Source organism: Sus scrofa, chromosome 7, assembly GCF_054392235.1.
Source record: "Sus scrofa isolate SSC_HxYL_T2T_F1_AM1 chromosome 7, Sscrofa_HxYL_maternal_Yorkshire_Landrace_v2.0, whole genome shotgun sequence".
NCBI classification, from domain to species: Eukaryota; Metazoa; Chordata; class Mammalia; order Artiodactyla; family Suidae; genus Sus; species Sus scrofa.
The window spans coordinates 61,021,480-61,040,315 of NC_139389.1; the positions used below are offsets into that span (position 1 = coordinate 61,021,480).

At 44.6% G+C, this 18,836-nt stretch overlaps 1 protein-coding gene across 15 annotated transcripts in view; it reads right to left on the minus strand.

The window, feature by feature from the left end:
• Nucleotides 1-18,836, minus strand: part of PDE8A (phosphodiesterase 8A) — a 147,796-nt gene that overhangs the window by 24,437 nt on the left and 104,523 nt on the right. For all 15 annotated transcript variants that reach the window (XM_084968504.1, XM_084968509.1, XM_084968503.1 and 12 more), the window contains 7 exons: nucleotides 15,435-15,512; nucleotides 9,867-9,937; nucleotides 9,453-9,617; nucleotides 8,052-8,100; nucleotides 7,414-7,549; nucleotides 5,294-5,492; nucleotides 1,107-1,324 (listed from right to left, as the gene is read on the minus strand). In XM_084968504.1, the coding sequence (XP_084824630.1) occupies nucleotides 1,107-1,324; nucleotides 5,294-5,492; nucleotides 7,414-7,549; nucleotides 8,052-8,100; nucleotides 9,453-9,617; nucleotides 9,867-9,937; nucleotides 15,435-15,512 (916 nt within the window). The remainder of the gene's footprint in view (nucleotides 1-1,106; nucleotides 1,325-5,293; nucleotides 5,493-7,413; nucleotides 7,550-8,051; nucleotides 8,101-9,452; nucleotides 9,618-9,866; nucleotides 9,938-15,434; nucleotides 15,513-18,836) is intronic.

Consider the following 18,836-nt stretch of genomic DNA (forward strand, 5'->3'; position numbering starts at 1 on the left):
CTAATGATAGAATACTTCTGCCATCTAACATTTAAGTCCCTTCTGTGACACAGAGGGCACAGTGATGACAAAAAGACAGAGCTTAAGAATCAAACTAGATCCTAGATACATAATGAAAAATGATGATGATTATTTTTTTGGCTGCGCACAGAAGTTCCTGGGCCAGGGATCAAACCTATGCCATAGCAGTAACAACACCATGTCCTTAACCTGATGAAGCACTGGGGAACTCTGAAAAATGGTTACTTTAAAGTGTGACAAGTGCTATGAAGGAACCTAGGACTGAATAATTAGTGTGAGGGTCAGGGAAGGCTTCCTCAAGAAAGCGACGTGTGAACAAAGACAATGATAGGTTTGCAGGGTAGGAGTTCCCATTGTAGTTCAGTAGGTTAAGAACCCAACATAGTGTCTGTGAGGGTGCGGGTTCAATGGCTTGCCTCGCTCAGTGGGGTAAGGATCTGGTGTTGCTGCAAGCTACAGTATAGGTCACAGATGTGGCTCAGATCTGCTGTTGCTATGCCTGTGACGCAGGCCAGCAGCTGCAGCTCTGATTCAACTCCTAGCCTGGGAACTTCCATGTGCTACAGGTGAGGGCCCCCCACCCCCACCCCCACCCCCTGAAAAAAGTTTGCTGGGAACAGTGGAGTCTTTCAGACAGAGATATAGATGACAGCTTCTCTGAATCTCTCAAGGCTCAAAGTGTCTTGAAATGTCAAGACACAAATGAACTGAACCTTGAAAACATTGTGCTAAAGTGAAAGAAGCCAGTCACAGAAGACTACACATTGGGGCTGCTTCCAGTTATATGAAATGCCCAGAACTGGTAAATCTATGGAGACAGAAAGTAGATCAGTAATTGCCTACCTAGAACTTCAGGAGTTGGGGGGGAGGGCCGATGGGGAGTGAGTGCTAACAGGCTTGAGGTTCTTTTAGGGGTGATGGAAATGTTCTAAAGTTGACTGTAGTGATGGCTGCACAACTCCGGATAGACTAAAATCCACAGCACACTTTAAATGGGTAAACTGTACTGTGTGTGAATTATACCTTAATAAATTGTTTAAAGAGAGAGAGAGACAAAGGAAACATACCTTCCTATGCTTTCTTACCTCTCCATGTTTTTAAAGATATTGCATTTATCATCTCCAGTGGTCAGCTGGAAGGCCAAGGCCGCATGGTGGCTCTCCAGCACTGCAGTGTCATTATACAAGATGGCCAGCTCGCTGCCAGCATTGCAGAGGAAGGAGTTGGTTCTCCCGGGATGGTCCACATCATGAATAGTGGCTGCAATGAGGGCAGCGACCTCATCAAGTGGATCTAAAGTTTGCTGAAAACAAGAGATCTTTTAAAAACTGGGGCATGGCATTGAAAGCAAGGAAGCCTTCTGTGTAGTTTTCTTTTTGCCCTATTAAGAATATTTTGGATTTCTGAGAAAGGATATTGTTGAGCAAATCCAGTTTTCCTGTCTCCACTCTGAAACAGTTCTATCTTTGCATATGTTTATTAGGAAACATTATCTGATTCTCAGTCTCACACAAGTTAAGGACTTACCAAGATACAGGTAGGAGTCACCCCCTCAGCCAGCCTGTCTCTAGACCCATCACAATAAAAGTCCTTAGTCTGACATACTGACTTAGACCAAAAGAAACTAGAATCACTAAATTTAAAGAAAGGAAAAAATTTTTTAAGATATGCATCACTCATTAACTGGGGATTGGTCTACAATTTTCTCCCCACTTCTGGTGCTTTGTCAGGTTGATGTCAGGGTTTTATGAGTCTGATAAAATGATCTGGAAGTTTTCCATCTTCTTCAAGACTTTGAAAAGTTTTATGTAACAAGGAAAAATTCCCTAAAGGGCTAAAGAACTCACCTGTCCATCTGGGGCAGGAGGCAAGTTTTAAAGAAACTGATAGTTTAAAAACAACTCTCATGATACTCACCTCTTTCAGTTTTCTACTTCTAGAACTAATTTGATTTAAAACTTTCTTTTCTTTCTGTAAGAAACCATCTATTTTAAGTATAGAAGTATAGAAACCATCTATTTTAAGTATATAGCATACATTTCTAGGAGTTCCCGTTGTGGCTTAGTGGTTAATGAATATGACTAGGAACCATGAGGTTGCGGGTTTGATCCCTGGCCTTGCTTGTGGGTTAAGGACCTGGTGTTGCCGTGAGCTGTGGTGTAGGTTGTGGCTCGGATCTGGTGTTGGTGTGGCTCTGGCATAGGCCGGTGGCTATAGCTCTGATTAGACCCCTAGCCTGGGAACTGTGGCAGTGGCCCTAGAAAAAGGCAAAAAGACAAAAAAAAAACCAAAAAAAACCCAAAAGTATACATTTCTGTCATTCTCCATTTCAAGTATATTTCTGTGTTTTCTGTATTTTTTTATTAGTTTGGCTAGAACATACTTTTCTGGGTTTTTTTCCTCTCAAAAAAAAAAAAAAAAAAAAAAAACCCTTTTGGATTATCATTTTGCTCTTTCCATCCTATAGGTCTTGATATATAGACTTCTCATGTTCCTGTTTTCTAAATAATCTGTTACTTTTGGTTTATGTCTTATTTCTCCCCAAATTTTTCAAAATATTTTCTCATTTGTAGTGAATGACATTTTTTTAAATTAACCTTTAGTTATTAAATTCTAGTTTTTGTTGTGGTTAGAAAATCTAGCCTATGAAATTTAAGTTTATCAAGACATTCATTGTGCCCTAGTGAAAAGATCATTTTTGGAAATATTCTATGGACACATGAAAAGAAGGTGTACAGCTAATAAATCAGTCTTATAAATTTATATGCTTGGGATTATCAGACACAACTTAGAATAGATTTACAAGGAGATCCTGCTGAGTAGCATTGAGAACTATGTCTAGATACTCATGTTGCAACAGAACAAAGGGTGGGGAAAAAATGTAATGTATACATTTAAGGATAACTTGATCCCCTTTCTGTACAGTGGGAAAATAAAAAAAAAAAAAAGAAAGAAATTCAATAGTTTTAACTTTAAATGGGTGAATTTGACAATGTTCATTATATCTCAACAAATGCAATTAAAAATTAAGTTAGCTGTCGGAATATATAGTTGTATGTTACCTATATTGTAATTCAAAAGCAATAAATTACAGCAAAAATTGGAGTTCCCATTGTGGCACAGCAGAAACAAATCCAACTAATACCCATGAGGTTGTGGGTTCGATCCCTGGCCTCATTCAGCGGGTTAAGGATCCGGCGTTGCAGTGAGCTGTGGTGTAGGCCGGCAGCTGCATCTCTGATTTGACCCCTAGCCTAAAAACTTCCATATGCCTCAGGTGTGGCCTTAAAAAGCAAAAAAAAACCCCCAAAAAACAGCAAAAATCAGGTTGTTTATATGCGGAACCATACTGACACAGACATCTCTCCTCTGCCATTTTTATTCACACTATAAAAATAGTCCTATTTCTAAATCCTTATTCTACCTACAGTCTTAGTCATGACCTTTCTTAAACAACAACAAAAAACAAAAAAGAAACAAACAAAAAACAGAGGGAGCAGAGACATGAGACCCAACTCTGAGAGGGTGTGACTTCAGGGTAAGGCATTAATAACATTTGCTCAGCACGTCCATGTGCTAGAATCATCCTTTCAGGTTGTTTTCTTCCCTACATTTGCCCCTGGTCACAGGTGAGGAGGCGGGACCAGGAGGCACTTGTCCTTGCTCTGCTGCCTGCCTGGGCTGGTCCTGGCCACCACGAGGCCTTCCCCAGATGCCAGGACATCAGGCAATGACACCTCACTGTCTTATTCCTCAGGAGGCCATTTTCTTAGACACAAAACCAGTGGTTTGATTCTTCTGCTCTTGAGTAATTCTGAAAGTGAACTGGCCATTCACTAGACCGCCCTGGACCCTCTGTGCCATTTTATGATGGACACCTAAGGAAGTAACACAAATACTTTGACAAATAGTGCAAGTCTAGTCACTACTTCAAAAAATTCCCTAATGAAATAGTTTACAACATGGAAAGCTTTCTTGGGAAGCTCGATTTAGGAGTGTGTAGTGAGTAACATTCCTTGAAGGAACCTTTCTTCTGTGAACTCTTCTTACTGTGGCCTCTTCCTATCCCCCATTCTCCAAAGGCCCCAAAGCTGGAGCTAAAGCTGCTAAATGTCTCTGGGCCAGTTCCAACTGGCCACCAGCAGGTGCCAGTGGCCACTGAACCTGATACTAGGAGCCTCTGAGTGAACGGTCCTCATCCTTCCTCCGCTGCACTCCCTGGACAGAGAGGGACAGGCATCAGGGATCCTGAAGGAGCTTGTTGTCCAAAGGAAGTGGAAGGTAAGCATTCTAATACAGCAAAATCAGGAGAGTGCCCAGGAGGGTGTGGGAGTATGGACGAGGGGCAGCCAAGTCAGGGTTGGAGGTAGAGGGTTTCTAGGGAAGGCTTCTTAGAGGAATGAAGACCGAGATAGATCCCTGAAGGACGGGGGAGATGTAAGGGAAGCCAGCACCAGCAAAGGGAACAGTATGGCAAGGATGGGAGCTTCAGAAACTAAAGTGGTATAGCACGGCCCAAACATGGCCTGCGGGATGAGAGCTGTATACACTGTCCATGGAGTTTAAAGTTTAAACCCTGAAGGAGGATGGGAGGCTGCTCCTGGGAACAATATGGTCAGAGTGAGTTCCCTAGGAGGCAAGTCAGGAATTCTCGTTTGGCACCATTTAGATGACAAATGAGGGGGCCCTCACTGGGACAGCAGCAGGGGCACTATGTGCAGGCAACAATTCTGAGGACATGGAGAGGTTGTAGCAGGCAAGGTCAGATATCTACCAGATGCTGGGAGCTTGAAAGGAATGAACTGAAGATGACGCCAGATTTCTGACTTGGGTATCTGCTTGGATGATGAAAATCTGGATCAGGTAGGCAACTGTGGGTGGGAGCAGTGTTGGGCAAAGATGATGAACTTGGCCTCAAACCCTGCTGACTCTGACAGGTAGATGGGGACCCTAAAGCGGGAACAACCGACAGTTAGCTGGCTAGACTTGCTGGAGATTCAGAGACTCCCAGAAAAGCAGTCCTATCCTGTTCTCGCTGGCTTTTTCCCTGGGGACCAAATTCCCTGCTATGGAATGACTGGGAACAAGTCATGAATTAACTTATCACCTCCCCACAGCCAAGGCATGGCCTCCTTCCTGACTCCTCGTGTGGCCACGCCCCCCCCAGGCCAGGCTGCACATGCGCAGGACATGCCCCTCCCGAGCAATCGCACCGCAGAGCAACCCCTCCACTGCTCCCACCTATTAAGTATGGCGCACCAACACCACTCACCTTTATCCTCTCTTTGCAGAGAAAATAGGCAGTGGCATGAAGCACATCGGCAGCATGTGTAGAATTGTGGTAGGGGTTAGAAGAATGATAATTGGCTTCGATAATTTGTAACCACGATCTCAGTGTTGTCTCGGAGCAGTTTAAAAATTCACAGACTCCAAAGCGAGCAAACGTTTTGAGACCAAGATAAATCAAAGGCCTATAGAGAAAAAACACCCACAACATTAAAACAAAGCAAGGAAACAGGCAAAGTGTTGGATCTGAACAGAATCAAAGAGAAAAACTAGAACCAGACTTCAGAGAGTGTGCAGGGCTGCAAAGTGGGGCCTGCATGAGTGGCACACTGTTGCCTTTCCTCCTGGTAGCCACCGCCAACCTTGGGTGGAGCCTAGCCCCAACTCTGGGAGCACTCATCTGGTGCTCCCCACTGGGGTGAGGTTTGCTCTCTTGTTCTTTTTCTTTCTTTCTTTTTTTTTTTTTTTTTGTTTTTTTAGGGCTGCACCTGCAGCATATGGAGGTGCCCATGCTAGGGGTTGAATTGGAGATGTAGCTGCTGGCCTACGCCACAGCCACAGCCATGCCAAATCCGAGCCGCATCTGCGACCTACACCATAGCTCATGGCAATGCTGGATCCTTAACCCACTGAGAGAGGCCATTGAACCCGTGTCCTCATGGATGCTAGTCAAGTTCGTTAACCACTGAGCCAAGATGGGAACTCCTCTTGCCCTTTCTGGCTCAGACCCTACTTGTTGGACTAGAGGATCCCCCAAAACAAAGTGTTGCCAGGCTAGACTTGTGCTACCTTGAACCCTATCCCCTCCTTTGGACTTGTAGGACCTATGTCATTGGCCAGATGTCCTGCCTAGGAGAAAATTACAGTTCCTGATGATGGCATATGAGCCAGATGTCGTCGCATGTCATGTAATGGTCTTGACAATCTGGAGGTGTGCATTACAGTGTGAAGAGGTTTCCCAGAGAAGCTTCCCAGAGGTTTCCCAACTGATCACCCATCCTTGAGAAGTCATCTTCATCCAGCATCTGGCCTTTGCCTGGAAGGTCAAGAAACTTGGCTCTGCTGAGGCAGTATCCAGAGACAGTCAGGCTCCCAGGATTTGAACTGACCTGCCTTGACCAGTTCATGTGAATACAGTCTCACTAGTATGTTAACCAGGTGCCCAAAGATTTGTTTTGGAAATACTCTTTTCCATTGTCCTTGTCCATGGTGGGTGCATGGATGCAGAATGTATCAGAAGGTTGACTCGCTGTGAGCATGAGCAAAGGGTATGGCCTGTCTTGGGGACAGTCACACAGACCAGGATGAGATCTGCTAAGATATCCCACAGCCGACAGAGCATGCCTCTCTTGCAGCTGCCTTCTGTCTGCTGGGGTCAGGGCCTCACCCTTTGGAAGGTCAGCTCTGGCTGGCATGGGCCCTGGACACCCTTTTCTGCATGCCAAGCCAATCACACCCCTCTGACTAACTGTTCTTTTCCAGCAAGGTATAACGCTGAAGGTAAAACCCCAATACCACACTAGTCTCTGTGACCCCACCCAGATCAGGAGGACTGGAGTTTTGAGTGTCCCCATGCCTGTCGCCAACATAGCAACCAAGATCTGGGAATAGCTCCTATCAAATGTGCATTTGTGTATTTCTAAGTTTTAGTTCCAGGCTCTGAGTGGGGCTCTTGCCTGCTATCTCAACATATCGCTACCTACAGGAGAAATTAACTACTATGTTTTATAGGAAGGAAGGAAGGAAGGGAGGGAGGGAGGGAGGGAAAGAAAGGAAGGAAGGAAGGAAGGAAGGAAGAAAGGAAGGAAGAAAGGAAGAAAGGAAGGAAGAAAGGAAGGAAGGAAGGAAGGAAGGAAGGAAGAAAAAAGAAACTTTGGCTATTTGGGGAGATTAAGTCACTTGCTCAGGTTCATGCTTGCTCTTTCCACAGAAGTCCCCCTGGCTTCCCACAGATCTCTGGTCAAGGCCTGGGCCCCGTTGCTCTTTCCTGAGCCTCCTCCCTGACCAGGGACTGGCTCTGTGCAGAAGCCACACTCTTTGGGTGGCTCTTTCCGTATCAGTCCTTGGAATCAAGCTCTCTGTCTGCTGAGCTCCACAGAGACTCACCTTTTATGAGTGGCAGCCTCAAGTTCAAAAATGTCAAAGTCCCAGTATTCCTCATTTTCCATGGCCCGAGCTATCCGTGGTGGGATGTCGTGAAGGGAGATGGGGGTGATTATACTGCTGGAAACTTGTTGAAGGCCTACAAAGTGATGTGATTTGGAGAACAAAATTAATAGGCTTTATAGCTTTAACTGTTCCTTAGGGAGAACAGTACGGCTTAAGGGGACAGTTGCTTTGTTTCTCAGGTTTTATGATATACTAACAAACTTGATGAAAAAAATTACCTGAAAATTTTCATCTGAAAAATTTATTTTCATCATTTAAGCTTAGTTGTAATTTTTTTTTTTCTTTTTAGGGCCGCTCCTGTGGGATATGGAAGTTCCCAAGCTAGGGGTCGAAATGGAGCTGCAGCTGCCATCCTACACAACAGCCACAGTAACACCAGATCCAAGCTACGTCTGTGACCTAATGCCACAGCTTAAGGCCAACGCTGGATCCTTAACCCACTGAGTGAGGCCAGGGATGGAATCCACGTCCTCATGGATACTAGTTAGGTTCTTAACCCACTGAGCTACAACGGGAGCTCCCAGCTTAGCTGTAGCATTAATAGCGATCCAAAAAGTTAAAAAGGGAAAACTTACTTTTTGTTGAAAGAACATATTCATTCCCAGATAGTCTTCGCAAACCATCCTGATAAAAATGAAGGAAACAAGGAAAAGGGAAGTCACAACTCTTTTTTACTTTTCGAAAACCCCAGAACAGCCAGTCCCAGAGGAGAGATGAGGGCAGGCCTTGCCATCTACGCATGCCAAGGCTCCGCTGTGATCACCACCGTGGTCAACCACACGCTCAGTCACTTACACAAGAGCACAGAGCCAGATGCTGGGAAGGACTGGCTAAACTCGGGGGCAGGGGGAGCATCAGGGAGGTGAGTGCAAGAGATGCCCCAAAGCCCACTGGCATTCAGGACCCACTTTCTTTCTTAGGGACCACACGCCTCTGCCCTTAATCTTCCTCACACTTGGCTCATGGACACCAGGCTTCCTCTGGAAAACTAGACCCTTCCTTGCTCTCTTAAGTGCCCACACACTGCCCAGCTGCCTCTCGGGCTGAGAGCTGCTCCCAGACCACTGCCCATGCCCCTGGGCAGGCCCCTCCTCAGGCCTGCGGCTGCTCTCTCCCCGCCTTGCCTCTTTTCTCCCCTCATCCCTGGGACGCTATCCCACCCCATCCCTCATCACCCCCGTCCCAGCTCCCCCAACCCTCAACACACGCACAGGCTGGAGAAGCCTCTGTCTCAAATAGGCAACACCATCTCTGGGAATTGCTCTACCCTTCAGATTACTGCTTGAAACCTTATTTTATGGAATCAAGTGACTTCAGAAAGCAGGAATTAGGAGGGGAAGTAAATTTTTTATTTCTGAATTTTTCTAAAAGTGACAGATAGCAAGGGAATGATCTGTTTTCCATGAAGTTGTTCTTCCCTGTGAGACCTCTATGCTAGATGGGCTGGAGGGGGATCCACGACCCCTCAAGAGCCCACTAGAAAGCCCCCCTCTAATGAAATGGTCCCAAGCCCTTCTTTCCCCTGAAGTCATCAAATCTGTGGACTTCCCCAAATCTGTAGGATGCTCTGGAGGAAAACCACATGCCCTATCTCCTGGTGCCTCTTTAAACATATATAGTAGTTCTGTTTTATAATATGGTATGGATCATTTTATATATATTTTTTTATTCTGCCCCAGTTTTCAAAATCTTAAAACAATTCAATTTTCTTTAAATAAATCACTTGCAGAACCCCTGAGCCAAAGTGAAGAATCAGCTCAGCAGACTGAGAAGGCTCCTCCTTCTCCTGGGTGGTAGGCAGCAGGTGAGTGACAGCTCAGCCAGAGGGCAGCTAAGCCCAGGCAGTGGAGGCTTTAGGCCTCGACTGAGCTCCACACACAAAGAGTGCTGTGTAGGCCAGCCCACAAACAAATCACCTCTGGGAAAACACACAAGAACGGCAGGATCTAGCCAGCAGCCTGGTGGAATATACTTACAGACATTAAGCCCCCAACAAGGTCATTGGCATGAGGATCATCATCCTTAGCACCAAACTGTGGTGAATATAATTCAGTGGTTCTCAGAATTTCTAGCACACGGTCTAAGGCTTCTGTCACAGGCATGGGACTGCTTTCCTGGGCAGCATTGATGATATTGATTACCTACAATATGTTAAGACAAGGCCTGAGTTTCATAACATTAAAGACAATGAAAAAGCAGTCCAGAGAGTCAGGCTGGCAGCAGTACTCAGTGCTAACTTCAGACTATTAAAATGTGCGTGTCAGGCAGCTCCATACAATCAGGAGTGCATTATTATTGCGGTGGGTCCCTGTTTCTTCTCGCTGAAAACAATCAACTGGGAGAACGAGAGACTGCTCTGCTCAGTGGAAACCAACCACAAACTGTTTCACCTTGGTGATGGGCGCCTCGATCGTCATGGAATGTATCCGGGCCATGGAGGAGTGTCGTCTCTGGCTGGAAACTGTGGAGAGATCACGTGATGCAGAAATCAGGGCTGTGCACCTGTCTCCCCTCCTTCCCCAGGCCCCAGAGTACTCAGCTGCATGATGAAGCACAACTACATGGTCCCTGAACTTCCTTTCTATCTTAACAAGCCTGGGATTCTGGCATGACCAACCTTGCTTCCTTCAGTTCTAGGCACTAGGATGCATGTGTCCCTGTAGACAACATCTGAGGTCACAGGCCAGAGAGAAAAGAGAGAAAACAATCTAGCGAGTCAGAGCCAAACAGCCTCTTTTTGTGTTTACAACAATAAGGCTTTATAATTACTCAGCTTGCCACTATCCAGGAGTGCAAATGTTCTGCAAGACAATGCCCCGCAGGCTCTTGGTTTCATATACGGTGTGAGCAATAAACACAACTCAATGAACTGAAATAATGAATCTCTGGTTCAATTTTTCAAGGCATCTGTTAGTGATTTCCACTGTCATACTTTATCTAGAGTGACTGGGTCAATACTGTAAGTGAGGAGGGCAGCAAATCTTGGGCTCTAAAATGTGCTAATTTTTTGTTGCTCCTATCAAGATCCAGTTCCTCTGGGGTGGGGAGAAGCCTGGGCAATACACAGGCAGGAGGAAATATTCACACAGTGTTCTGTGTATCTCCCTGAAAGCCCCACTGTCAGGCCAAATGCTGTTTACCAAAGACCTTAAAGGACCACAGACTGTTCAACAGCCTGATGTGTCAGCCTTATTTTTACCAAACTAAGGCCCAAGGAGAAACACTGTGCAAGATGAACCAACTCAGGAGCTCTCGAATGCTTTACATTTCGGAGCTCAGCAGAACTCCTAAATCTAATTTTGGTGACTAGCACATGGTTTCCAACTTTCTATTTTACCTAACAAGGCCATTAAACCAAAAAAAAAAACCAAAAAAAAAAAAAACCAAAAAAAACCCACTATTCTATCACCATGTCATAAAAGAACTTGTTCTCATTTAAAAATAGAATGAAAGTGACATATACTTATAAAAAACAATTCTGTGGATGTAATAAGGCAAGAAAAAGAAACAGATGGTATAGAGATTGTCGTGACTGTGTGTGTATAAAGTCTGAAAGAACCTACAAACACCTTGAGTAAGTTTATCAAGGTTATTGGGGACAAGGCCAATGCATAAAAGTCAATTTTTTTTCTATATACCAGCAACAGACAACTGGATGTTGAAATAAAAAACATTGTAACAATAGCATCAAAAAACATCAATATTTAAGGATATATGTAATGGAAAGATGTGCAAGAGTTATATGGCTGAAAACACAAAGTATTTCTGAGAAAAAATAAAGATAGTCTAAATAACGACAATGAACATAGAGATTTCAATTTTCCCCAAATAGATCAATCTACATACAGATTTAAGACACTCCCAGGAGGCCGTGGGTATGTATACTGACGAGCTGATTCTAAATGTTATATGGAAACACAAAAGACCTAAAATAGCCAAGAGAGTGCTGAAGGAGAACTTTATACTGCCAGATACCAAGGCTTACCAAATGGCTGTAGTAATCGATGGTGGTATTGATACAACCAAGGACAGACAGAACAATGAAACAGAACGGAGTCCAGAAAGAGACCATCTATTTATAGTCACATGGTTTACAAAAATGGATGTTACTTCCAAAGATGGTTTTTGAATATGGTTTTGGGCCAGTTGGGTTTCCCTGAAGGGGGGAAATTCATTCTTGAGTCCTATCCTCACTAGATATAAAATTAATTTGAAATGGATCACAGACCCAAAGTGAAAGATAAAGAAATAAAGTTTCTAGGAAAAAACATGGGAGAGGGAAACATGGAAGAATATTCTTCATGACTTTGGTACAGAGAATGATTTCTTAAAATAGAACAAAAAGCAGTACCTTAATAGAAAACACTGATAATTTAAGAACCTGTGTTTGTGTGACTGGGTCACTTTGCTGCACAGTAGAAAATTGACAGAACACTGTAAATTAGCTATAATGGAAAAAATTAAAATCATTTAAATAAATAAATAAAAAGAGTATCCCTTAACAGAGGTCCAAGAGTGGTGGTGTTGGGTTGTCTGTTGCATGTATAAGCAACAAGGGGGATGCATTGTCTGTGGAGAACTTATAAACAGTAATAAAGCTGTCTGGTAATTGGTTTGCTTTTTATTACCACCATAAACTAGCAATTTTAAACAATGTCAGTTAAAAAATATTGGTCCTTGGGGAAAAAAAGCACTTTTGCTGTGGGTACTATAGAGGTTGAATAATTTCAATATGCACACACACACACATATATATTTTTTTGAAGTATAGTTGATTTACAACATTGTGTTAGTTTCAGGTATACAGCAAACTGATTCAGTTATGTGTGCATATATATATATATTTTTTTTCAAATTCTTTTCTATTATAGGTTATTACAAGATACTGAATGGAGTTCCTGGTGTTATGCAGTAAATCCTTGTTGCTTGTCTACTTTATGCGTAGTGGTCTGTACCTGCTGATCCTACTCCTAGTTTATCACTATGCCCTCGCTTTCCCCTATGGTAGCCCCTGGTTTGATTTCTATGTCTGTAAGTCTATTTCCATTTTGTATATAGATTCATTTGTATTATGTTTTGGATTCCATATATAAGTGATAACAAACAGTAAAAAAAAAATAATAAGAGCAATGAAACCTTGGTTTAATGTTGTAATATCTTCTTAAGGAGTGACAGAATTTTGGAAATTGATAAGGCTCCATAATTTGGATGTAAATTGTCACTGAATTCAGCTTTTGTATTTTTTTATCTCTCTCTTTTTTTTTTTTTTTTTTGGTCTTTTTAGGGCCGTGCCAGTGGCATAAGGAGGTTTCCAGGCTAGGGGTCTAATTAGAGCTGCAGCTGCAGTCTACGCCACAGCCACAGCAATGCCAGATCCAAGCCGCATCTGCGACCTACACCACAGCTCATGGCAACGCCAGATCCTTAACCACTGAGCAAGGCCAGGGACTGAACCCACAACCTCATGGTTCCTAGTTGGATTCGTTTCCACTGAGCCACGACGGGAACTCCAGCTTTTGTATTTTTTATATGTGTTTCAAGAGAGATAGAGAAAGCATGAGAAAAATTCTGAAAATGAACAGTTATAGGTGAGAAGAAAATACATGAAAAGAGTTGGAAATAAAACAAATGAAGTTAAAAGAAAAAAAAAAGAACCTCTATTCACTGAAAGACTATTAAGAGAGTGAAAAGGCAATTTACAGACTAAGAACAATATACTTGGAATATTTATATCCATATCTAGAATATAAAGAGAATTTCTACAAACCAGCAAGAAAAAGATAAATAACCCAATGATAAAAAATGGGCAAAATATTTAAATAGCACTTAAAAGAGGATATCCAAATGGCCAATAAGCATATGAAAGGGTTGCTCGATCTCAGTAGTCATCAGGCGAATTAAGTTCAAATTATATCCAGTAGCATGGCTAAGGTTTAAAACTCTGGGGAACCAAGGCGGGGGGCGGGGGGGTGGGGGTGCGTGCAGAGCAACCGGAACTCTCCCAGACAGTGACGGAAAGGAACATGGTATATCCCACACGGAAGAACTGTCTGCAACTACCCAAAGGCCCCGCAATTCCACTCCTAGGTAAGAGAGGAACACACATTCCACAAAAAAAGACAGTATCAAAATATTCACCACAGCCTTACATTCCAAAATATTCTTAACAGCCAAAATACTAACAGCCGCAAGGCAGAAAGATGAACACAAAGGGCCATTAGTAAGAAAATGGATAGACAAATTGCGGCATATTCATAGAATGGAATGTTACCAAGCAATACAAAAGAATGAACTCCTGATATACCTAACAACGTGGATGAATCTCAAGAACATTAAAATGAGTGATGGAGGCCAAACACAAAGAGTGCGATTCCATTCCTCTGAAGCACAAAAAGAGGCCAAATTAACTTCTGTGCAAAATCAGTGGTTGCCTCTGTGGTGAAACGTGTGAATGCGAGTGCATGCATGCATTTTCTATATCTATTTTGGGTGGTTACATTCTATACAGTTCAATGTACAGAAGTGCCAAAACTTACTGAACTCAACACTTAATAGGAATTTTATTACATGTGAATTATAAGTCAATTAAAAAGAACACTGGTTAAAAACCAAACACACTAAAAGAAAAATGTTTTACTCTTAAAAATACAGAAATGGACAAAGTAATCCAAAGGATAAAAAGAAGTCAGCATGTGGGAGTGAAGACGGTTTTGGGCATCAGTGACCTTGACCCTGCTCTGCTCTACTCTGCCCAAGGGCCCTAACATGTGGTGATGGCAGTGACCCCTAACCTTGCCAGGTGCCACACGGAACCTCACATAATCCTCTGTGGACAGCACAATCATCTCCATTTTATGACGAGGAAATGCAAGCATGGAAGTCCAGTCCCAAGGATGGACAAAAAGTAGATGAGGCTGGGACCTGAATCAAGGTCATTCTGAGGCTCAAGTCCACACTCTTCTCTATAAGACCACTTTGCTCCCTGGCCTTGCAGCAGGGGTGGGATCTGTATTGTCCTTCCAATGCGAGGGATACGCAGCATGTCTTCTGGTCCTCGCAACAAACCCACGAGAGAAGTGAGGGCAGGCACTGGATCTCAGTTGTAAAACAGGCAAATTTTGGCTTTTTATCTAGTAACAATCAACTCCATATGCTTCCCAATTCATCTCTCAGTCAAAGAAAGTACACAGCTAGCAGGAATATTTGCCTTCACACTATCTACAAATAATTTTCATTGCACTTCAAAAACTCCTAGGAGTTCCTGTTGTGGCTCAGTGGTATGAACCCAACTAGTATCCATGAGGATGCGGGTTCAATCCCTGACCTCGGTCAGTGGGTTAAAGACCCAGCATTTCTGGAAGCTGTGGTGCAGGTGGAAGTTGTAGCTCCGATTCGACCCCTAGCTGGGGGGAACCTCCATATGCCTCGGGTGCGGCCCTAAAAAGCAACCCCCCCAAAACAAAAACAAAAAACTCCTAGATGTCTCAGGCCACATAGCTATATAATCTTTAAAAAATCATATTCCAACTAGAACTTAAAGAATATTTGCTTAATAAGAGTCTTTTACATCCCCAAATGCGGCTCACTTCCCCACCAAAAGGCAAGCTTCCATGGCAGACTGTAACCTACAATAGAATAAATCATTAAGAATTTCCAATGATTGGAAATCGTTGCTCATACAATTATAGCAGATAAACTGACACCTTAAGCTGTTACAGTTTAGAAAATCAACTACAGAATAGATGGTAAAAAGTATCCACTATTTTTTTTTATTCCCTGACTCCATCAAAAGGGTCAGGATGGAACCCACTGGCAAAGGAGTTGTGGGGGGGTGGCAGTGAGGGAGCCAGCCAGAGGGAGGCAGCGCCAGAAGCTGAGGCTGGGGAGGGAGCATTAGACATCTCCGCGTGTTCCACACTGAGAGAAGAGTGTTCTCTTCTCTGGTCTTTGTCACCTACCTTCGCTTGCTCGAGAGGCAACAGTTCTGACATCCAGGGAGCTTTTTCTCCTGTCTTTATGTTTGCCTGTCTGATTATCTGTGGAAACAATTAAATTATAAATTACCTCTCCCAAGAGACTGCAATAACACATTAGGAAAATTACCAATCTAAAAGTTTTAAGACGTAATTTAAGAATTAGAATACCATTTAGGATGCCACAAAAATCAACACAGTGCACAGACGTGAAGACTGTCAGCAACTCGGTTTTAAGGGAGGCTGACTTTCTCAAAATGTCCTACCTGGTACTGACATAAACAAGTGCTTTACAGTTGCCAGGTTACATAATTACTGAGTCCCATAATGCAAAAACTAGCAGAAATGAACTCACCTATCATGATTCTATATAATTCTGATCCCCATCCACCCTTGCCCCAAAGGAAAAAAAAATCTTGCATTTTTTTTCCTACAATACAAGCTCTAAATAAAATGTTCCAGAGAAGAAGGTGCCTCTCTTTTGGAGGGTAGTACAAGGAACATGAGTTTGGGGTCTATTCCTCTGCCCCTGCTTCCTGTGGACAGCACCATTGCTCTTTGAGGCTCCAAACAGGGGTTGTCTTCGACTCCTCTCAGTCCCTAACCTCAACCCCACGCCAATCAACGACAAGGCAAACTTAACCTTCCTTCCTATGCCCTCCTCTGTGCTCCTCCTGGATGTCACATGTGGGACCCAAGCCTCTCCATCCTGTCCCCATTTCACAGGCCAGGAAACTGGGAGTCACCACGCAGATGAGTGAGCACAAAGCAGGTGCTTGAGCTCAGGTCTCCCCTCCTGTAACTTCTCTGTCTTCTCCTGGCTTCCTCACCAGGAATCCTCTCATGAACAGGATCCAAGTGCAGGCCCTTGGTATGCCTCCCCACCACTGAGAAGCTGCTCCCTTGCTGTCTGCTACATTCCCTTCTATGTGGGCACTGGCATGACCTTGTCAAGGTCCCTGAGGACCTGGTTGTCACTACATCTGAAGGACACAATTCAATTCTTAGCTGACTGACTGACTTGTGGTCCTAGACACCACTGATCCCTCTTCCTGCAAACCCCTGGCTCACACAAGTCCACGCTGGCTTTCCTTGCATCTCTTACTATTATTCCTTCCTAGTTTCCATCATGATCCCCTCTTCCTCAGCACCCCTGCTCTTCTCAGATAACACAATCTCCCCGGGAGACCGCATTCCTTCCTACAGCCGCAACTAATTCCCGTGCTGCTGGCCTGACCCAGGCCTTCCTCCTGAGCCCCAGACTTACATCTTAACTGACCACTCGTCACCTCCACCTGGACACCCCTCAAGTACTTCGAACGAGTTCATTACCCAAATGAACTCATTATCTTCTCCCAATCCACTCTTTTTCCCAGGTCTCTGAACAGCATCTACCTTTTTGCTTAAGCTGGAGACAGGTCAGACCCGCTTCTCCCCCTCATCTGGTCAGATAAATCTGTAGATCCTACATCCTAAATACTCTCCAGTCTCTCCCTGCTCAGTCCCTGTCCTGGCTCAGACACTTGCCACTGTCACTGTAATGACGGCCTTTCTCATTTGTCCCTCAGGCCCCAACCTTGTACCCTTCAACCTATTCTCTACAGGCAGCCAAGGGGTCCTTCTACAACGAAAATCTGACCGGATTAACTCTCCTGACTAAGACATTTTAATGGGTCACTATTATTTTTAGGATTGGATTTAAATTCCCCAATGTGACACCCAGAGTCCCATGATTATCTGGACCTCTTCTCTCTGGCCATCATCAACTACAGCCAAGTCAACTACTGCTTAAGTGACATGCTATTTCACCTCCCAAACCTCTATGCCTTGGTACAAACCAGTTACCTCCGCTTAGGAACCCCCCCCCCCCCGCCACCTTCTTCACCTGGTTGACTCCCGAGCCTCTTTGAAGATGCAGCTAAGATGAGGTTCAGGGATCATCTCCTTTAGGAAACCTTTCCCTAATGTCTACCCCTCAACCCTCCAGTAACTGCCTTCTTTACTGTCCGTGTCCCTCACCAGCTGTGAAGGACATGAAGGCAGAAATAATCTTCCTTTCCCTTTCCTAGGGCACCAGCACTGCCAGCACATAACAGATGCTCAACAGACACACGTCTGCTTCTCCAAACATCTGCATATGCCTGAGCACAAGTCAAAGTATCACTAATATAACCACTCTAAAACCCTTCAGCACTTCAGAGATAAAGAGAAACTTGCTGGCAGTCAAGGACAGGAAGCGTCTGCTTGCAACAGCCTGCCTTTCATCTCTCACTTTCTTGACCACACGTGGGCTGGGTCAGCACAGCTCTCCCTGCTCTGTCTCAGGAACAGCCTGGACATCGGCTCCTTCTGCCTCTGACGTATGACACTGTGCCCTACCTAAATGCTCACCCTTTCCAATCACACCTCTCTCAACCACACACAGACACCAGCACGTCTCCTTCCTCTGAGCTTCATGGAGATGAGCGCTCACACAGCTGGCTGTTAAGACTTTGCTGTGAGCTTTCTGGTGTCCCTTTACTCTTTCCCTTTTTGCCACTCGACAAACACTTGGAGGGCACCTACCATGTGTCAGGCTCTAAGCCAGGCATTAGGGATGTGAAGATGAATAAGGTCAGGTCCACATCCTCAAAGAGGGTGGTATGGAGGGGAACAAAGGCGGGTGGCCTAAGAGTGACAGTAGTAATTTGGAAGTGCAGAAGGAGCAGAGCCTCCTCTGGGAGAGGGAGCAGGAAGGAGATGACTGATGTTTTGTAGATGGAACTCAAAGAGGAGGAAGGCACTTCTAGGGGGAAGCTGCTTTCGGAGATGGCGCAGAGTGCAGCTGGAGGGAAGCAAGACCAGCTGGTGTCCTGAGGACAGGCTGGGGCAGGAGTGGAAGGAGACGAAGCAGGCTTTAACTTCCACTCGGCACCCTTAATACTTTCCTCACCCTAAATACTTTCCTCACCCTAAATATTCAACGTTCTTACCCCTGACAGCCCCGTTGAGATCACTGCTCCCCTCTGATTCCCTACAGCACTTTGTCAATGGTTCTTAAAGCACTTTCATCTTCTGGGCTGAGGGGATTCGAGCAGAAATGTGGGCCTGACATCTCAACCTGAGCTCGGGCCCCTGAAGGAGCCCCACACAGGCCCTCCTGCCTCCCAAGAGCTCCACACACAGGGACTGACCTGAGGCATCTGGCCTGGCAGTGGAGACAATGCCAAATAGGCCTCCTCAGACCTGGGCTTGGGCTCAGCATCACCTGCAACTTCGTGTCTCCGCTCTTGGCTTCCTGTTCCGTGAAACGCAATCCTTCTGCACTGCCCATCTTGTTAGCAGAGGAAAGTCAGCAGTACTTCCTTGGCCTGCTGGGTAAACCCAGGAAACCCTGGAGAAGCTGTG